General features: G+C 37.9%; 2 protein-coding genes across 7 annotated transcripts; one reads left to right on the forward strand and one right to left on the reverse strand.

Moving 5' to 3' along the window:
- The first annotated feature begins 771 nt into the window (after positions 1-771).
- On the forward strand, positions 772-16958 carry Mip (Myoinhibiting peptide precursor). 3 transcript variants are annotated; one of them, XR_002673665.2, is made up of 5 exons: positions 772-967; positions 5339-5582; positions 6757-6847; positions 7036-7240; positions 9281-16958. XR_002673665.2 is itself a non-coding variant. In XM_086989997.1 (4 exons), exons 2-4 carry the CDS (start codon positions 5411-5413, stop codon positions 7166-7168), a joined length of 396 nt encoding a protein of 131 aa, XP_086846123.1. In that variant the 5' UTR covers positions 776-967; positions 5339-5410; the 3' UTR covers positions 7169-16958. The 3 variants fall into 3 exon arrangements, 2 of the variants coding, with proteins under 2 accessions (XP_086846123.1, XP_086846124.1); XM_086989997.1 differs by having other exon boundaries at positions 776-967; positions 7036-16958; XM_086989998.1 differs by lacking the exon at positions 772-967 and adding an exon at positions 4396-4519 and having other exon boundaries at positions 7036-16958.
- On the reverse strand, positions 11318-20596 carry Orc2 (origin recognition complex subunit 2). 4 transcript variants are annotated; one of them, XM_022807566.2, is made up of 9 exons: positions 20479-20596; positions 19507-19646; positions 18565-18776; positions 17938-18180; positions 17239-17447; positions 16738-16957; positions 16100-16308; positions 15768-15903; positions 11318-11797 (listed from the first exon to the last, which is right to left on the reverse strand). In XM_022807566.2, the coding sequence occupies exons 2-9, from the start codon at positions 19637-19639 to the stop codon at positions 11519-11521; spliced, it is 1641 nt and encodes a 546-aa protein (XP_022663301.1). In that variant the 5' UTR covers positions 19640-19646; positions 20479-20596; the 3' UTR covers positions 11318-11518. The 4 variants fall into 4 exon arrangements, with proteins under 4 accessions (XP_022663301.1, XP_022663302.1, XP_022663299.1 ...); XM_022807567.2 differs by having other exon boundaries at positions 11318-11751; positions 17938-18183; XM_022807564.2 differs by having other exon boundaries at positions 17938-18183.
- Positions 20597-20934: the final 338 nt, after the last annotated feature.

Genomic DNA, 20934 nt, shown 5'->3' on the forward strand with positions numbered 1-20934 from the left:
CACGATATACACTTCTACGGTCATTTTGGAGGAAACTAACTAATTCTTTCTTATTCACTTCAGTCGTCGCTACTTTCAGACATCTCCCATTTGCTATTTAGGACAGTGTCAGACAGATCGCCGCATCTTTTCACAGCAGCAGCGGCGACAAAAACAACATAAATATTTTTGCTCACTAACCCAAGACAAATTTGTCCGTCTACCTATGGGAAGCGTATGGTAGAGCGCACCTAAGAGGTGCCCGTGGCTGTGCAATCTCAAGCTATGCTCTGCCCTGTCGTTGCTGCTGCTAGCAGAGCTACATACATAGAGCGGGATCGGCTTGCTGGCTCAGGGCTTTGTTATCGATAAATCGAATCTCTTCACTCTCTGATTTTCATCCCTGCTGCTTTTGTCATCTTCGTTGTCGGCGTATACGAGATGGCGACGTCATTTCTCGCCTGCTTGAGAGCTTTGTCACGCCGCGGCCTTTCCTTCTCTGTCAGCCGTATCTGCCCTGGCTGCCGTACGCAGCAAGGAACGCTCTCTATAGACTCTAGTTGTGTATAGCCCACTAGCAGCCGGAGCATTCGCAAGGCAGAATACACCAGCTCCCTGTTTCTAGACCGACCGACCGTCAACCCAGTTTCGCCGTTATCGCCTGGGCGCACGTTCGGTCGCTTTCATAAGCGCGGCCGCTTTTGGAGTCCGCAGCGAAGCCAACCCACGTCGCCCCATAGCTCCAGAGGAGCGTCCGGCGAATGTGAGAGGGAGCGAGAACGGTTGGCGGCACCGGGGGGCGATGGCAATCCCAGAAGATTGCAGTGTAGCGGAGTGGCCTATGACGTGGCGGCCGGGGTCACCACGAAGTGCGAGCGGCAACCCCACCGCCGCTGGGCCGCCAACACATAAAAGGAGTTGCGCCCCTTTATTTGAGCCGAGAAAGCATAGAGTTTTGAACTAGCAAGGAGGTGCCACAGCTTTCAAGGTGAGTTGCATTAAGCCGAGTTGGGTTCAAGACATTCGAGAACCAAGTCTTCAGAGTGGTGCGATGTGGAGAAATCGGTAAGAAATGTGAAACGTCTGAAAAGCTCTTGTTCATCAATGAGTAAAGCTGCGCTATAGACAACCTTAAGGTAACGAGAGTGAGGGAGCAAACTAGTGGTTAACGTCAGTTGAAAAATAACGAACCCAGTCGATACCGTACGCATTTCGACACCATATGGTCTGGTTTCCATACGAACACCATTTCGTATACCATATGGCATTGACAGCCTGTTCTTTTTAGTTCAAACGAATGCGCAGATATTCTGTAATCCATTAAAAACGAGGCTAGAAGTTAGCCAAACTTTTTAAAACCGTTACGACTCATCAGCAATAAAGCGACCGATAAAACGTTCAGTTGTGCTAAGCATCAATGAAAGCCTTTATCGTTTAACTCTGATAAAACGACTTCACTACCTAAAATGTTTAACATAACCGAGAATAAGTCTACAATAGCGCCGCTTTTGTTACCGCTGAATACGGTGCTATGATACGACATACGGTCTGGTGACAAATGCTGGTCTCGTAATAACTTTAACTTCGGTGCAAACGTCGTGTAAAGGCTTCGTGCAATTTCTGTTGAGCTCGTCATATGTGTCACATAACATAGACTCAAAGTCAACGTTGGCCTGTGTATAAGACTGCCGTCTACTTTGACTTTAAGCATCTACTTACTTTATAAGTGGGATGGTAGACATAACTCTAACACCTATATGTACTCGCATGTTAAAGTTTTTGAGAAGTGTGGCGAAGGTCGTACTAGAAACGGAATTATCATGCTATCTTTCTTTTTGTTATATTGTGCGATTTGTTAGTCTTCTTTTTTACCTCTCTGTGCTTCGAATTTTGCGTCCAGTATCATGGTGGTCAGACATCCCATCAAATGACTGACTTCCTGAACGAAACGGGTCGTATGTCTATGCTCAGTTCGAACCTAAACCGCAGCTCTTTTATCTAAGCATTTCAACAAGACATTCATGATCGCTGCTTGCTGCCATATACGGTTTCTTAGACATAAGAGACTTAGCTCACTAGAAGATCATGTATGCGTATCCGATACCCGTCAGCTGCCATTGGAAAATCGATCGATCGATCGATCGATAGATAGCCCATCGTAGAATTGTACAAACAGTGATACTTCGGCGCTAGCTTCATGGAAAAATGGCTTATTAAAAAAGGTATGTCTGAAAGAGAACGGCATGAATTCTTTATTTGTTTAATTGAAAAGTCTTCGACAGCATATCAAAGAAATAGCTCGAACATTAACTTTCTAAAATTGGCAAAGTGTGACACTGTAATGTTCAGCTAGTTTAGAGATCGTATGATCTTTTTTGAAATCTGTGGAAATGGCTTAAACAAGTCAAGCTCACTTTGTATTTGTTTCTATTTATATTCATTGTAAAAACATATAATATATGCTGGTTGTTCAGCCGTAAGGGATTTTTAGCTAGAGATAACGCCATCATAAAGACACTGAAAAAAAAAGTTCAGTGAACGTGCATTACGTGAACACGTTCTGCAAAGTAAACGATAAGTTGACGCTGAAAATGCTTGACAGCTGTGATAAGTTTTGCTGCATACAGAGGTCGTCGATTGCATCATCGATGCGTTACCCAATTACTAAAACGCAGAGTAGCAAAAAAGGAAGAAACAGTCCTTGTCACATAATGAAAACTTAAATCGTGAAATGCACCGAGTATAATTACGCCTTCGCTGCTAATTAACTGAAGATTTAAAAAATCTGCTTCGAATCTCACCAGTGTCTCCTCAGATAGTTCGCATTCAAGAGGTCTCGACAGTGGCTTGTCTGGCAATAACTGACTTATGTTTTTGTCACTTAATTGTTATCATCATCATTTATCTATATATATGTTTATCGGGTACATGAGCAAGTTGATTGATACATAAAATACCTCATAGTACCATAATAATAATAAGAGAATACGTAAAAAAAATTATTTATCACTGAGTATACGAAAGCAGTAGTACTATTCCTCGAGCGTTTTTATAAAGAAACACTTATTCGAGCGTTTAATTCAAATTAAAAATCTAAAGAAAATGTAAACCTCACACACGGTGGAGCTACGCAGTATTTTTTACAATATTAAAATTTCTTAGAAAATATATTGTTTCATACCTCTGGGTAACAAACTAAGATTACTAATGCTTATTCAGCCGCAAAAATGTTTACTGATTTTTGATCAACATGGATTTTTTTATTTCAGACAAAACAAGAAAGAACACACTAGAAAAGAAAGCAAGTCTACACTGAACGTTTTTGCCCTCAAATGAAAGGTCGCATTGCCCTGTTGTCATATGAGAAAATTTGTGTATCTCATGTTCAGGTGCACTCAGAAATTAAAAAATAAGTCAGGTCAACTTACGATTGATGGTCGAGGGGGGAAACGTTTGAGATAGCTGCAGGCCAACCAAAATGAAAGTAACAAATCAATTTGGTAACGACTTCTGTTCAACGCTCTATGATATGAAATTCGAACGACGTTCAAACAGAAAAATCTAAACGTTACCCATACGCGTTACTGGTATTATAGTGTCCTATGCAGATAGGTGGTTCTGCTTGTCGATTTCTAACGTATACTTCTTATCCTAATAATTGTATGTAGATTAGCAGCGTTTTTGGGTCTCAATATAATTTTAACATATATTACTATTTCTTAGAATCACTGATTTTTTACTTTTGCAATTCGAGAAGAAATAGTCGCTCATGAGATTTAAAAATCAACTTCGGTAGTCTCAAGGAAGTCTTTCGGGTGAATTAACTGCGAGTACCTTATAAACCAATCATCTTTACCGATGATATTTTTGTGAAAGGGAATGCCTTTGTTCGCCTACCGTACTAAATAAAAATATGGCATAATTTGAGTTAAAAGTGACTTAGAGTAGAAGAATAGGCCGAGAAAGTGCATTATACGTGCATTTACTTGTATGTTTGCTTTGACCAGCCTATATATTACCAGCCTATTATAGAGCTATCTATCTAAACTTTCGCAGTATTTCAGTAATTGATTCCCACCATACTAAAGGTTGGCGTAATGTATGTGCACTTTTTTCAAGTACGTATACAACTTCGATATAGATTAAAACTGGAAATATCAAAAGATAAGGCCTCGAGTGAAAACTTTGCGATCACTGAAATCACAGCAGGACAACACTCAGTGAGACACTGCATCGCGCGCTCATCATAAAGCTTATGATAATCTGTGATTGCGCATAAAGCGCATTGGTGCCCAGGGACAGTAAACAAGGACATTTGCCATCGCACCAGCTAGAGTTCATTTGTGCTACTCTCTCTTCGATCTAATGAATGGATGATTTGCAAACCCCAGTTTCGGGTAAACCAAACTTGTTTGGCAAATCCTCGACACCGAACGGCATTGAATGGAAAGGGTATAGCACGCAAATGGATTGTCAGCCTGTAGACCGAAATGCTTCGAAACACAGTATCGAAGGGAATCATCCTCGTAACGGTGCAGTGGTAACGTATTTGCGTACTGAACTTATACTTAGTGATACCTATTGACTTAAACTCGAACCCAAAAATAGAGATATTTCGTTCCGTGCTGAGTCCAGCCGTTTAAAGCGATGGCTAACGACAGCATTGGACATTAAACTTACCAATCCAGAGGAGCTGATTTATTGTGAGATCCTTTCAATAGGTGGGATTTTGTTGGAGCTATATTCAGACGAGGAAGACCTACCTTAAGAAGGAGCTACCTTAAGTGAGCGCGTAAAAAGTTTGTCAGCTATTATTCTTGTATCACCCTCCTTAAAACATACTTACCGAATGAGATTCCACCGCACAAAAGGGTGTTATATATATATATATATATATATATATATATATAATAACTTGAACTACGCGTTGTAGTCGATGCCAAAATTTTAAGAAGTCTGATGTTGCATGTCGACTACCAAATTCGAATTTTCGTCTGTCGAACGTTCACCTTTAGTCCCTAGATGCAATTGCTAGCCAAGGTTTGTTGAAGATGAAAGCGGCTTCTACCAAACAAATACAAAGTCGCCTGCATAGCGCAACAGCTAAAGCGTCCGACCTCAGTAAACCATTGAAGTGTTATAGTTTAACCTTGTTAGACATATTTTTGTGGAAATATGTTACTTATAGAATTTACTTTTATTCCAGCAACAATTTGAAACTAAGAAACAGCCAGAAAATTAGGTCGGTTAGGATACAAGAATAGGCCACACTTAGAAGAATCAACTTACCGACTTTACTATTAAAAGGATACGTAAGGTACGAAACATGCTAATGTCTAACTTCTTTTTGCCACTTTAGTTTGAAAAAGATCACGCTAATCCTTGACGCAGCGCTGTCGACGAACTCCGTAACGACTACTGAAGCGTCGTGATGTGCCGCACCGCCAATAACATCAACACGAACTGCAGCGGAGCGATGAGTACCGCGCTGTTGACGGTTGCCCTAGTCATTGCAGTATGCGCGGTAGGTACTTTCGGAAAGTTAGACGCGGAATCACCGCCCAGCGCACCATCTCCAGTTGAGTACCCTCCCCAATACTTCGGTAAGTGCGTCCTACATGTGATAACTGTAGAGCCCATTAGAACAATTTGCGTAAATTATCCTGCGACATCGTCTCAAGTACACAGTAAGATGAGTACATAATTATTACTGCCACACGTAAGTAGTTTTAGTTATATCCGCTCTTAATCAACGATATAGCATGGCTGTTATAGCAACGAAAAGTAATTAAATCTATGCCACATACCAGAAACGTTTTCTAGCTTGAAAAAAAATTATATGTCTAAGCCTTCCTACCGGCTCTATTGGATTCGCCACTTTAAAGCTAATCTACAAGCTAGATCAGTGATTGCCGAGAAGGAAAGCAAGGATGACTAAGCTTCACAATTCTTCAGATGTCTGTTGAATATTTTGCTTCATTGCTGACAAAAACTTATGTACTCGCAACGGAAACAATTATATATAAATAGTTCTATTTAATAGATGACATTAGCCTGTACTGGTCGTCGTTTTACATATAGCATTTACAAACTGGCGACCCAACGAATTTATGCTTATGGAAGGTTTTGCCAGTATTTATGCAGTTGACCGCGGAATCAATCGACAATTGACCTAACATCTACAGATGTACTGTCTTGATAGTCCTGAGTCAGATTTTCTGGTTGATCTGTATAATAATCTCCGACAGGTATAGCTCGTCCTTCCGCTCAGAATTATTCTCATAGACATGAAATGGATTTTGCCAGAAGTCTCAGTTCATGAAGATCTTGATAGTTTAAAGTACGCAAATGCAACCGATGCTTATCAAGAAAAATTGCCGATGTCGCAAAGATGATGAGGAATTACCGTATCGGATATTCTAACCAAAACCTACTGGAGAATGATTGGACATCAAGACATGCTTGTTTAAATTGCGGATGACAGTAGAAGCCATGGTACGATAGTAACGAATAGACATTTAAGTCCACTAGGTCTATTTATAGCATTTCAAGTAAATATATCTCACAGGGTCTTAAATTATTATTGATGAAACCCTTTTTCTGAGTCTTTCCGCTTCGTGTTTTTCATTATTACTTAACCACCCGGCAAATTAATACAAGGAACGAGGATCACAAACAAATCTTTGATTAAATGATATTGAAAATCATAGATAGCGGTAAGCGAAAAGCTGATAGACTACCTGCATATTACGCCTTTCGTCTTCTTTCCTGCTTAAGATGCGCCCCTTGAAGCAGAGTATGTTCTTCTCAAAAAAGCTGACGTACCTCCAGCGCCTTGGAACCGCTTGTACAATGATTGGGGTAAAAGGTGAGTCCTTGATCGATGTATCATGGATCTAATTAAACCCCTAAGGCACGTTCTTTAGTTTCAAATGCCTTCAATATACTGTGTAGTGCAGTTCATAATGCATAGGCATTTACAAGACCACTAAAAACGAGACAGGAGAATCCTACAAATGTCTTCCTCGATTCACTCTATTTGGTTCACTCGATTAGGGCTGATAACTGGAAGAATCTAAATCACCTGTGGGGCAAACGGTCAGCTACACTTCCGACCCGGTGGGACAAACGCCCTCAGCCGCAGTGGAACGAGCTATCCGGTTATTGGGGAAAGCGTTCGGCCCAGTAAATGTACCGCCTGAATAGAAGTAAACAGAAATGTACTGCAGAAGAAGGCTAGCTCTCGTTCTCACCGCTATCCGTAAGTGAAAAGGACTTCGAAGACCAGGTGTCACCATGGGGCAGTCGATTTTAGCAGTAACCGGATTCGTAAAGGAGCCGGCTGGAAACGATGGAAAGCATACAAAAACATACATTTTTTTGGAGGCCTAAGGCCTCTGATGGCAAAAATTGTTTACCGCACACATAATCAATAAAAAATACTAAAGGATATATCCAGATTCGATGACAACATCATACTGGTCATAATGTCTAATGATTATAGTCTAGCAAAGGAATATAACTCAACTTTATCAAAAGAACGTGACTATGAACCTATTGAACAGGAATACCATTGCGAAGACGCTAATATCTTAGCGATAAATAATAAATATAAGCAGCTTATTTTCTAGATTACAACATATAACGTACGCATAAGTCATTAAAATAATGAAACAAATATGGAAAGGCTAATGTCGAAACGAATGGAAACATAGTAGGTTGAAACAAGCAATGACAGCACCAAAAACATCAAGTACTATTTAACAATCAATTATATCATTTACGTAAGAAGATACAAATAGGGACGGCACGGGTATTGCAAAAGGCAAAAGGGTGCTTCTCAAAGCTCTCCGATCAAGTTAGTCCTCTTTCCAGGACCGGATCGGCGCTCTGCACGAAGGTGCAGGCCGTTTTCTAATTTCTTTGCCACGCCGTGTTGATTATCATTAGCAAGAACTGAACAACCGTCACAGCCATTAGTTAACTAGAACATATACACAAATATCACCTTCACATGAGAAGACCAAACGTTATTTTTAAAACGTTTGTTCAATTCATAGCACGATCGAGCCTATGCATGACGAAACCTCAGGGAAAACAAAGTTCTCGTATCAACAGATCGGACAGACGAGGTAATGGATAGTGACAAGTAAGCGGATAATCGGTCATCGCCTCTTCGAATGCGACCGTAATCTCCGTGTGTATTGGCTTAACTGATCTCAATCATTAAGACAATCTATGACAAAATCTCATGATTGAAGACGCGTTACTGTATGGTGACATGCCGCATTGCACGGAGTACTAATTTTCTAGGTCTCAAGATTTTCAGCTCACTTGTTAATTCACTACTATGAGACCATATTTTTATCTACATATTGTTGTTTTGTATCATACAGATGTCCAAATTCAAGACGTTAACGCTCACGCTTTATGTAGATGAGGAAATTAGATTTACACTATAGGCAAGAGCTAAGTCCGCTAGCTTACCTACTGAAATATGAAGCATGTTTATATAGCGACGATTCTGGTATTTTTTTTTGCATGTAGAGCTACAAACGACAGTGTCTAGGATTCATGCTGCAAAAATAAACATTTTTTGATAGATCTCAATTCTCCTAAGCTTCGTTGTTACCACAGATGGAGTGACAACATCCACGAGGCCCTGGCACTGCGATTTATTCGACTTTTTCGGGACGTATGTTCCAAACGTTTTCGGTTCGTTAAGTATTCACTCGCGACACGGCCGTATACCAGCTTTCGTGCTCCACACTCTGCTCGTAAAGTAAATAACACTACTCTATCGCTTATAACAAAAACCACCCCCCACTGAGCCACGGAAATGCTAATTCGAAGCTGGAAAGAGAGAACAACTAACGATCAATAACATGTGACTGATAAAGCTTCAAAATAGTGCATAAGCTATATACGAGATAGTAACCAGGCAGGACGCAAATGATACCACACCGTAACCACTCTCATAGAGTCATTGGAAACACGGCTCTTATTCTACTGACGGTATTCTAACTTGCGACTTGTTCTACGCTACTTAATGCAATGAACGAAATTGTAATTCATTTTTTAATTTTTACATATATATTTCTTTTTATCACAAATGAATAATAAAACACATTTTTCAACAATAAATAACAATTCTGAATTAAGGAAAAATGAAAATACCAATAACTAAGGACTGCTGCGCGGAAGATACCCTATGGTAAGTTCACGTCTTCGTCTGACGAGAACAAAAGTAATTGCTAATCCCACAGATCTTCACTAAGAGACCCTTGATTCTCCCTTCCAGCAATATTGGACCCGAACGCAGCAACTAATATCAATGACAGGGCGGACAATAATATCACCAAAAGCAAGGAGAGAGTCTCAATAGGGAAGAGACGACCCATAGATTGTCAAATATAACAACTACGTACTTTAGAGACACGGCGATAACAATGCAATGCCATAATGTTGTAAAAGTAAACATGCAAATGAAGAGAAAAAAGACAAGTAAAAATCAGAACGTCGACACACAAACGAATGACAGACACATACTGAGTTATAAATGGAAGCTAATAAACAATCAGATTAAAAGCAAGAAAAAACAAGCGGCACGAGTGTGAAACCCAAAAGAATTCCGTAAAGATATTTGTTTACATAACGAAGCAGTCAAGCAAGAAATATAGCAGTCGATCAATGACGGGGTACTTGCTATCAAGCCAAAAATGTTGTTATTATATGAAATCTATATATAGTAGATAAAAACGTATAACATAAGCACACGATTATTATGCTAACGTACTTAAGATATGATAATGATAATAATATGTGTTATACATATATATGATGATAAAAAGATAGATATAATGGTACGAGAAAGTATTTGTAGATTATTATTATCAAACAAAAAGAAAGGGTGTGGTAACATCGAGGGAACGAAAACTGCGAGCCAAAGCACGTTGCAAGATTAAAGGCACACCTTCGAACCTGCTAAAGAAAGGAAGTAACGGAAAAAATGAAAAAAAAAAAAGAAACAGGCCACAAGAAAGAGAACAGAGTACTGCTGATAAAATTGCTGATGTCTTTTTGTTCGGCCAATCTCCAAGTACTTTGAAGAAGTGCACGATTTATGACTCCGTTGATTAAGAAGTGCACTTTTATTGAAAAAAAAAGACCTTAGAAATATATGGAACTAATCGTTTCTACTAGGACTATAATATCCCGCAGCTTATAATAATATAATCCAGCTAAAAGCTCATCTTAGGTACTGGGATTAGGAAAAACATTATTCTACGTCTGATGGAAAGTGTATTGATACTGGCACTAATCAAGCGTAAATTCAGAGGGGACTGATATAAATGTTCCAACTAATAATACCTGATAATGATTTAATATTGACGCAAAGGTCTGGTGTAAAAAAGTTACCAAAATGACGAATTAATTCGTTTAATTTTGTTTTGTAGTCAATATCTCAGTCAGTGCGATCGGATTGCACCTTACTTACTTAAATCTTATCTACCTTTGTTTATCTGTCAGTATAATAACGGAATTTATTTTTTATCAGACAAAAATTGCACAAACGTTAAAATAATAATTAATTATGCCATTCTCAAAGAAATTACCACAATCATCGCTAAATGAATCGACTAATGCTCATTATATAGCCTTGCAATTCTTCCTTCCATAGATTTTAAGAAAGGCCTTTACTAACCTATGTGTGTTTATATATTATTGCAACCAAATTATGCTGCGTTTGAAAATACAAAGCCTATGCTTGTGGTCTTTCCTTCATAAGCAACACTTTGTCTATACTAGGGAGCCTTATATTAGTATGTTTTCCAGAACGACAGCAAAATTTACTCCACGTTTCGTTTCCTTCGGCCCCTTGGAAAAACTCAAATGCAATAGCATAAAGGCAGGTAAAATTTTGCTTTGAACCATTATTTGAGGTCTTAACAACAATTTTTATCTAGTTGGATGCTTTGCAGTGATAATTCTAGGCGCACTTTCGCATCATCTATGTGTAGACCAATGCCAAAAATCAAGCGCGTATTACTGACTTGAATCTATTGTGATTCGTCCAAAACGAATCCGTGCGTGTATCACTCTATTAAACAAAACTTTGTTACTTCTATGAATCAATTTAACTGTAGAAGCAGATTGTAAAATTGCCAGATAAAACTGTACGAAAGTTTTTATCCATTGACCAGCGTTTAACCTTCCAGCTCCGCATATTTAACCTCTTGAATAGTACTACTTATTCTCAGTCATCTATAGCAGACTTAGAGCTTACCTGCTGAAAGGGGAAATTGCGGTGTCTAAGTCATAAAGGGCACTGGAAATCTTCTGAAGAAAATATACTATGTCATAGTGAAATCTTTATTAGCTAAATATTTTATTTCCATAAATACTGCAGGTAGACAAACACATACCCAAACGAGGTCAACATTAAACCTTGTATTTTGTTTTTACAATCGCCCCCATACGAAGCGAACGGCTTCGCCTTTTATACAATCTGACTAATGATCAACACTTATTACAATTCTCAGCAAGATTCCTCCTGCTGCTGTACAAAAATTTCTAACGTTTCTTTTGCTAATGGTATAATAAGATATTCAACACCATCATGACCTTTCTTTATTCGAACCATGTCATGGTCAACGAATTCAGTCAGCTGCGTACGGAGCGTAAGGTCGGAGTTGACGACGAACGCCTCACGACACATTCGATAGCAGTCTTGAAAGGCCATACCACGAAAGCTGCTGGCGGACGAATTGGCTGATGAACAACGTTCCAAAGTATAGTTAGCTATAATCATAAATACCTGCAAAAAACATACTAGAGATAAAAAAAAAATGGCCACGTACAGTGCGCCTCTGTGTTGGCGATCGCATTGTTATGTATTAATCATCCAAGTATATAATTTAATTAACAGTAGTGCCAGTTGCTGCCTGTCGCCTCATTGGTACTGCTTATGAAGCTGCTTGCTGTCAAAATCGATAGGAAACATCAGTAAGTTTTGAGTTGTTTGAAAACGATAGCACATATTAATTAAAATGAAAATCTAGTGTATGGAAACTATATAGCTATCACCTTTTCACTTGCATGTACGTATAGTAATAAACGGCACCACACATGCGCGGCATCTGCCCCTGCCATTTACAAACGCCTATTCTTATGCATCTATTCAACCGGGCCTTGCACGCGATAAGTACTGCACATTTGTCCACACTATCCTGATATTTGTACTACCTGACCTAAAGCAAGCTCAACTTGTTAGTAAATCTGTGAATCCCAATCATATTATAAGGTTTTAACAATTCTGTTATTTGGTTGCTTTCATTCATAATAACTCTGTGACCTGTTACAGGTATCATATTGCCTTGTATCAATTATATTCTGCTCTCTGCTCGCCCTCTTCGTGGTATTCTGCTTTCTTTAATAAAGCTAACCTTCACTTTCAAAATTCCATATAAATTTTAGGCTGTTTAAAAAACCAGTCAACTAAGCAATGTGATAAAATTAAGTTTTTTCAGAAATTCCTAATTTATTTTTCTAGAAAAGGCTTCGTGTTTAACTTCAGGGCGGAGAGTGAAAAAAATCGATTTCTTTAGATCAAATATGAACTTTGTATAGAACATAAAAAACGGACGATTTTAACATTAAAATGTTTAACAAATACTCAACCATTATTTAGTAAACTGAACGAATAGATAATTTTCCCTACTGTACATAAAAATACATAAAGTCTAAAATTTTTTTAGTCCCAAACTACTTTTTCCGAGACATGTCGCTTTTCCCTTGGAGTTTGTTTTGTCAAGCCTTTTACCACAAAACAAATCGCAAAAATTATTGGAACCAATGGTTTTTTATATACATATATATGCTTTCGCGTAAAGATTTTATGAAAAGCTCTAAGCGGAGCTCTGAGTTAAACAGTCACCCTAGAAAGCACAAAAAGGTCGTTCGGGTTAGATCTGTTAAACACGATGAGTGGTCAATGAACCCGAATCCCAACCCGCGAATTTTTGCCATGGTGATTACTGGAGTGCGAAACAAAGCAGTGCTTTGGTGGAACAACACTTCATTTTTCTCATACACCGATATTTTCTACAATTTCTTTTTTAAGCTCCTTAAGTACTAGTGCATAGCTTGCCCTCGTTATGATCTGCTTAGTGAATTAAGACATTTTGAGGACGATCTCAAAGAAATGTTGTGATCACTTTTCCAAATGCAGGAATAGTTTTTACCGTTTTCTCGCTTTTTGCGGTCATCGGTTCGACTGTGCCTTGATTTCTTGAGTATAGTGGTATAATCACGTTTAATCTAGCATTGTTATAAGTCGACATCAAAATATTGATTCATCTCGTTTAAATTGTTTTAACAGGGCCTTAGGAACGTTTATTTTAACACGTTTTTTGAGTTTAAGGGAGTAAATGCGGAACCCAGCACGCGATTAGCTTTCTCATGTTTCATTCTCCGGTCATTATATGATAAATACGTTTTTTGTAGATGTCCGAAGTTTATTATATTTATCTAACCTTAACTCGACGGTCGTTTATGACTATTTTTTCGATGTTATCGGTCATTGTTGCAATTTCTGGTCATGCCGCACATTCATCGTCAGCTAATCTAATACGACCATGTTTAGATTTAGCTGCCGAAAATATGACAGTGGTCAACAATAATACAGAGTGCCGATCGTGATTTGATTTGCATAAGGGTCCGAACTTAATGATGGCTCGGTATACAAATTATTTTTATTTTCATGGAAACACCAACACCGGCTGCCGCAAACGACTGCTAGATAGAAAACCCGACAAGACTAAGATTTTTTGGAGCATTGCCAAAACATTTTCGAAGAGTAACGTTATTTTCATGTTAAAGCTGGACACTTTTTCAGACTACCCATACGTGCACAAGATGTGGAATTTCAACTAGATCAAACTTGGGCAGGCAAATATACATTCATTTACTACTTTTTGTCCTTTGGAAAGATAGTTTGTTCTAGGACAAAACAAGAAATTTGTCATGGCGAAAAATAATACGTCATTTTTGCACCTGAGCAAGGATTAGCTACTGTCTAATCTTTTCGCGCTGTGCTAAGCCTCAACGAAATTAAAGATTTCCTTTTTGGCCCGAACTCGATGGTTTACATTATTGCCAGTTTTACGCAGCTTTTGAAAAGCCCGAGATTTTTAAGAGGTAAACCGGGACATCCTCCATATGGTTTAGACTTAAAGGCCTCAAATGTTATCAAAATAGCCCAAACCAGGGAGGAAACATTATTGTCAATTGAGTCGTCTAGATAAATTCTTACGGTTAGGTCTTTTAAGACTTTTTGGTCGTTTTAACCGTAATATTTTGTGGGACTTTTGCCCTGCTATCAGTCCTAAAATTGTTGCAGCTGGAATTTTTCGTATTCAACGCGTTTAAGCAACACTTTTATACCTGTTCATACCGCTCGATGCACAGTTATTATTAGAAAGTTGTTAAAAAAGCAGCATTTTTGACTATGACTAGTGAGTAATTTAAGCCCCGAATTGAAGCTGCAACCATGGTAAATGGTGATTGTATCGAACCAATGCAACCATCCAGAATAACACTTCTAACAAATAAAGCTTCTTACATAGAAAGAACTAACTTTCTTTTAATATAAAGATTAATAGATGAGCATATACCCGCTACAACAAACAGCTCTTACTTCATTATATGGGCCACCCCGTATATATATGAGATTCTTAAGCATGAAGCGTGACATTTATATAAATAACGTTGTTTTGTTACAACAGGACATTTTTTTACACTTGTTGTATTCGAGGTGCGCTTGTACTTTTCAAAAGCTCAGCCATCGAAAATCAAAGAATTCGATTGGTTTACAAATTTGAGTTCCGATTTGGAACTAGAGCGGCGGAGGCAGTTTGTCGTATAAACCCGTTATTGGTTAAAGGTTCTATTACTAGAAACATCATGAGCCGTTGGTTCGAAAAAAACATATTTTTTTACCTCGGTTAAATTAATTAGATAACTGGACTGCATTGTTCGAGCAAAAATAGAAACGTAGAGACATGTTTCCCTTAGTTGTTTTATTACAGCCGTGGCCCGTTCTTGCATCGAATTGTGACTTGTGATAAAAAAAAAAAGTCTTCCCCTACGATAGCCGCAATCTGTCAACAATTGGAGAAAATCAAAAAAAAAAAAAGCCAGTAGTGAACAGTGGTAAAATACTCTAATTGCGCGGGCACACCTACTTCGTACCGCAGTACTTACAACGGCAGAAATGAAAAAGTTACAGATGTAAGCTTTCTGTCTTCTGCAATACTCTCCAGGCATTGATCCCACAGATTACCATGTTTTTAGATAACCTCTTAATGAGAAATATATTTAAATATCAACATTACGTTGGAATTGCCTATCAAGACTCTATGGATTTTCATATTCTAAACCTCTACAAGAGAAAAACAAATAAGTTACTATCCAAATGACAGAAGGTAATAATGGTGTATATTTCGACTGAAATTAAAAAAGCTAAGTCTGTAAAAAAGTTGTTAAAATTAGAGTTTACTATATCACATGTCATGCTGGACGATCTTATACAATTACAAGCTCTGACCTGTTTAGAATGGGATTAACTCTATTTTTCTTTCCCAAAATCGAAACATGTATAAATATTCAGGTTTGATAAGACGACAGGTCGTTATTAAACAGCCCCCTAAACGGTGAAAATGCGAGCAGGGTACATGCGTCATCGATTAAAAAGGTCCCAACGCCCAACTTTTATATATATTTCTTACCTTTTTAGCGTTAGCTGTAAGTGATGCGAATACGTGCTCAAGTGAGGACAAAGTGTTGGCTGTCGAGGATTTCAGAGATTCCGAAAAAAGCTCCAATACGTATGGTTCGTAGGTCGTCGCATCTATCCAGACCCATCTGTTAACAATAAAAAAAATCTACTGTTACCAGATTGTGTTGTTAACCTGTTGTATACACATAGAACTTGGTAGCTTTAAAAATGCTTGTGACATCGGGTACGTTCGTACACCATGTTTTTAAGAGCCACTATTATTTTTCACAAAAATTGTTTATGACCATAAATAATTGTTTGATAGATTTTAGACGATTGTACCTCATAGCGCTTGCCCGATTTAGGTCATACAGAAGTGGCGCATTGATATGGTTCACGCTGCCGACGAAATGAATTCTAGGGGCACAAGCCAAGGTCTCAAACACCTGAAGCAGCCGAGGGTTTGTGAGTGCAGGGGAGTCAATCGAGTTTACGAGGAGAAAAAGATGAAGCGCATCAGAGCGAGCAAAGTAAGCGCAGATAAAGTCAACCTAAAAGACCAAAGAGTTATAATTAATCAAATAATTGTGGACATAGAAATAACCTATGAAGAATTCTATGAAAAAATACTCTCTTTTGAATAAATACAGAAGACCTTTTAGTTTTCTTGATCTATAATCTATTTTATTTGGGTCATTTTTTAAACACACACTCATCTCTCATGGGTAAACAGCATCCTTGAGCGTAATAACGTTTCGAGTTTTTACCTTAACTATATAACATAAAACGAGATGGATCATTTTTCTTTTAAGGATTTCTCAGCATTACTCAGGGATGCCAATTTTCGAGAGAACGACAATAGTTTATTATTTTTATATAAATGCATTGATTAGGTCACACAAAATTTGTCCGCATATCTCATGTTAAGTTCCAGCAGAAAAAGCTATTCCACTGCAGCAAATATGAAGTCATGAACTTGCCTGAGCTTGTAGCCCTACAATTCCCTTGGGTCGCTCTTCAATAACATATTCAAGTATATTAGTGACTATTTCCTGCAGGCCACAAGTTGGCAGGAATCCGTGGACGACCATGGTGGTGTAATTTTCTTTCTCAAGATAGTCTACAAAGTTACTCAAGACCTTCACCTTTGAACCAAGTCCATATAAGAGCAAGTTCGACCCTTCCCGAGCGAGTTGTAACCTATTTGAAGATCATATCAAAATTATTAATAATTAATTGAATAAATAAACATAATTGACTGGTATTTTCTGTAGATGAAAAATTCGTCCAGAAACGATTGTGCATTTTGAGCTGTAAAAGTTATAAAGGTAATCATACAAAGCTATCCTATTTTTGTCTTCAGTGAAATGAAAGTAGTTAACTTAGTGCAAAATATCGGCTTTATAATTTTAGTGTAGTATCTTGTGACAATACGTTCGCATAGTTCAGATTTCGGTTGGAGTTGAAGTTGTCTTACGGACCAAAAAGAGAAATTTCGTGATAATGTTTTGAGAATTTTCTCACGATGTCCGGCGTGAGTGTCTCTCTGACTTTTAAGTATAGCAGCAATCTGTTCCTCATTCAACATCGAGGCACCTAGCTTCGCCAGCGTGTGATCGCTGGTCGTTTTTCCAACTGCTCGCTGGCGGACGCTTTGATTGAAATAATCGTGAACTGTATCGTCGTCGTCCTGTAACAGTATGCCAACATAAAATAGCTTGTTACAGTATGTGATCATATGGTAGGATGGCTGAGGAAGAAATAATAACTGTAATGATGTACACTTTTTGCATTCTAGTAATAAACATGCCGTGTTTACTTAGAGCTTACTATGAATTTATCCGTTTGGGTATTGCGTTTAAATAAACTGATTATTGAATTAAGTTAGTGTGATATATATATATATATATGTATATATATATATATACAAAAAGCAGAAAGACATTGACGCAAATCCAGCTGCAATATAAAGACTATTATGCCGGGATTTTTGATCACATACCAATAATAAAGTACATGAAACCTTGAAGTGAACAATCGATTCTATGTAAAATAAACAAACGGCTCTTAAATTTATGCAACAGACATGTGCCAGCAGCAAAAAAGGCAAAGTACATTACTGTTACTTTTATTATTAAAAGATTTAATTTAAAGCACGGAGTTTGTTTTTTACGTTCTACCTCAAGCAGCACCTCGTCGTCATAATTTTCATCATCGTCTTCACTATCTTCCGAGTCAATGTAATTGTTAAGTGTTTCTTCTTTTGATTTGCCTAAACGTGCAGCGATGTTGCGTCTAGCGGCACGAGGAGTTATAGGATCGAGTCGTGTTCGAGGCTTTCGGCCGCCTGTACGGCTAGACGGCGTTCCGGAGTTGCTATATTCGTCGCCACGACTCGACGGAGTACGTGATGATGGGGCTTCCTGCTAAAAAAATTTGGCCAGCAATAGTTATATGAAAAGACGTTGCATTTGGGTGTTAGAGTTATTGTCCAGCCTATGCAAACTACCTATGACAAGAAAAATAGTGAATAGTCGCAGGTTAAAATGATGATAAACTCATTATTTACAGCACTTGAATTTCGTGTCGAATGTTAAAGCAGAACAATAAAATACGGTATTTCAGCTTCTATTCATCATTGAAATAACATAGTCACGCGGTGACTATCAATATAATATGTCAACAATAATGCATATCTTAATTTAATTACACCCACTATTTAGTCTGGAACGCCCCGTATATGTGTGAAATAGAGGTTGTCGATCTCCATAAAGTCAACTGTAGCCGACATATGAACATATTTTTACCGATGATGTCGGCCTCCGCAATCTGATCGAGGGTGTTCTGATCGCACTGGCAACTTTTACTGAGGGTGACTGGACGCATCCAAAGCTGTACATTTCCCTACCAACGGATGGCAACGCAAAACCGTTTTCTCGCTTGGACGGAGTTTGTGGATTATTCTCATTCTCTTCCGTAGGTTCAATATTTACGTCGGTATCATCATTGCAAGCCGTTTCTATATAGCACACGAAAGGGCCAACGAAAAACGCGAACAAATTAAATGCTGTCATATATATAATTATAACTATAAGTAAAACTAGTCAGTTTGTAAGAAACATTTACGCACCGCTTGAAATATTCGCGTACACGTTTGAAACGAACATGTACAAACGATAACCAGAAAAGTATCTCTGAAAAAATCTCGTCGCGTTCGGTACTACTACTAAAAAACTAGGTAAAAGTTTTGTGCTTTGAATTGCTTTGAACTACTACTACCGTGCATCAGGCGAATTACAGGGAAGCTGGTTCATGCATTGTCCACGCAGAAACAACTTTCGTCCAGTAGTTTTGTATATATGTAAGTCTACTTTGACCGAAGAATAGAAATGTAAGAGCACATAGCATATACGACATTCGTTACTCTTGTTGCCAATATATTATATAACTATATATTGTGTGTATCGTCTATATAACATAGCTTAGTGAGTGCATTCGAAAAATGATAAGCTATTGCTGCGACTGAAGCCCAACATTCAATAACATTGCAGATAATTAATTCGAGAATCGAAAAATTCTAGTAAGCTTTGTTACCCAATTTAGAACGTAAAACAATAATATAACAGCTATACTACAAACGGAAGCATATACCTAGTTATCGTAAGCTACAAGCCAAATTTATTACTTCGCTATTTAACGACTAAGATAACTGATTTATAACATCTAAAACCTTGCTGAGTTTAGCTTACCCATTTTATCAATAGTCGGACTATAGGTGTCCTTATCCATAGCGGCGTGCTGAAACCTAGCATGCTCTTTTCTGCTCTGTTCTTGCTGTTTTACGACACAAGTTCGGCGAGGTCGATTTCTGCTTTCTTCCATATTGAAACTATAATACAAAGGAGCCCATGAAATTTTATGCTCTTACTTTTGGATAGACTAAATTACTGTGATTTCGCATTCGTGTTGCCTAGATTTTATCCGGTTAATGACTGAGATATTTTTCACTGGCATCGGTTGTTTGACCTGTCATGTTGAAACGGATCATCACACTCTGCATAATGGATTATATTTTTTCAGGTATCTTACCAGTCTGATCAATACAGGTATCTTTGTAACTACCTTTTTAATAATAAAATATTACGTCTATTAGCGAACAGAACAACCTATGCAGGATGAAACCGTTTCTCCTTTGTTACATAGAGATATGGAGATATTGTTTGACTGTTAAAGTAAAAAGTAGTATTTTAAGAAATATAGCACCAGGTTTCTAGTACATGTAGAGACGTTCGATTTGAACGAATTAGCGTAATGGTCGTCTTGGTGAGACAATTCAACATTCACTGATAGTTATATCAGTTGCTTAATATTAGATCGGGCTAAAAAAAGTAAGAAATTAGTGCACAGTGATATGAACAAGCACAGGCGTAAAAGACCAACATTTCTCTAAATAAAATGAATAACAGTATTTTGCCTAAAGAAATTTGAATTATGCTTGAAATATCCATTTGATTAAATTACCCATAGTTCCTTTTTGCAAACTGCTCATCTTTGCCCAAACGATTATTAGCCCTATTGATATATATCACTGCGTGTATAAGAACGTAAGTGCCCACAAATATATTCATCGTAAGTATTAAGCGTTGGCTTTATTAAATCCACGATAAGTTGGGACACGAAATCGAATACGTTCTAAACCTTAAACGCTTCCGAGAACTTACCTGAATTTTCACCGCAGTTATTCTTAAGTCACGCAGTGAAATACCTGAGGAAATTCAAACACGAGCTCAGCTGGTAGAAAATGGCGCCAAAATCGCAAAACAAAATATCGCATATGAAGCGCCACCTGACGACGAACACATGAAGCTAAGGAAGCGCGATTTTCGACTTAATTTTATGGATATATATTTCTATGGAACTCTATCATTACGAAAGCAATTGTAAGCGAACACAGCGGGGTATTCAATTAATAAAAAAAAACACGTGAAGTTTGAACCCAAGTTTAAATAAAAAAAATGAGAGCTGCAACTATTCTGTAAAGAGTAAACAACGATCATTTTAATACCATTATTACAATAGCCTGTTGTGAAGTGGCTAAGCCAAACTCTCTGTAGAGTATAAGAAATTACTGAAAGAATAAGAAGGGCAATATTTACTGAGTGTACTTCTGTGAACTA

This window comes from Varroa destructor, unplaced genomic scaffold, assembly GCF_002443255.2.
Source record: "Varroa destructor unplaced genomic scaffold, Vdes_3.0 BEIS01000005.1, whole genome shotgun sequence".
In the NCBI taxonomy this organism is placed as follows: Eukaryota; Metazoa; Arthropoda; class Arachnida; order Mesostigmata; family Varroidae; genus Varroa; species Varroa destructor.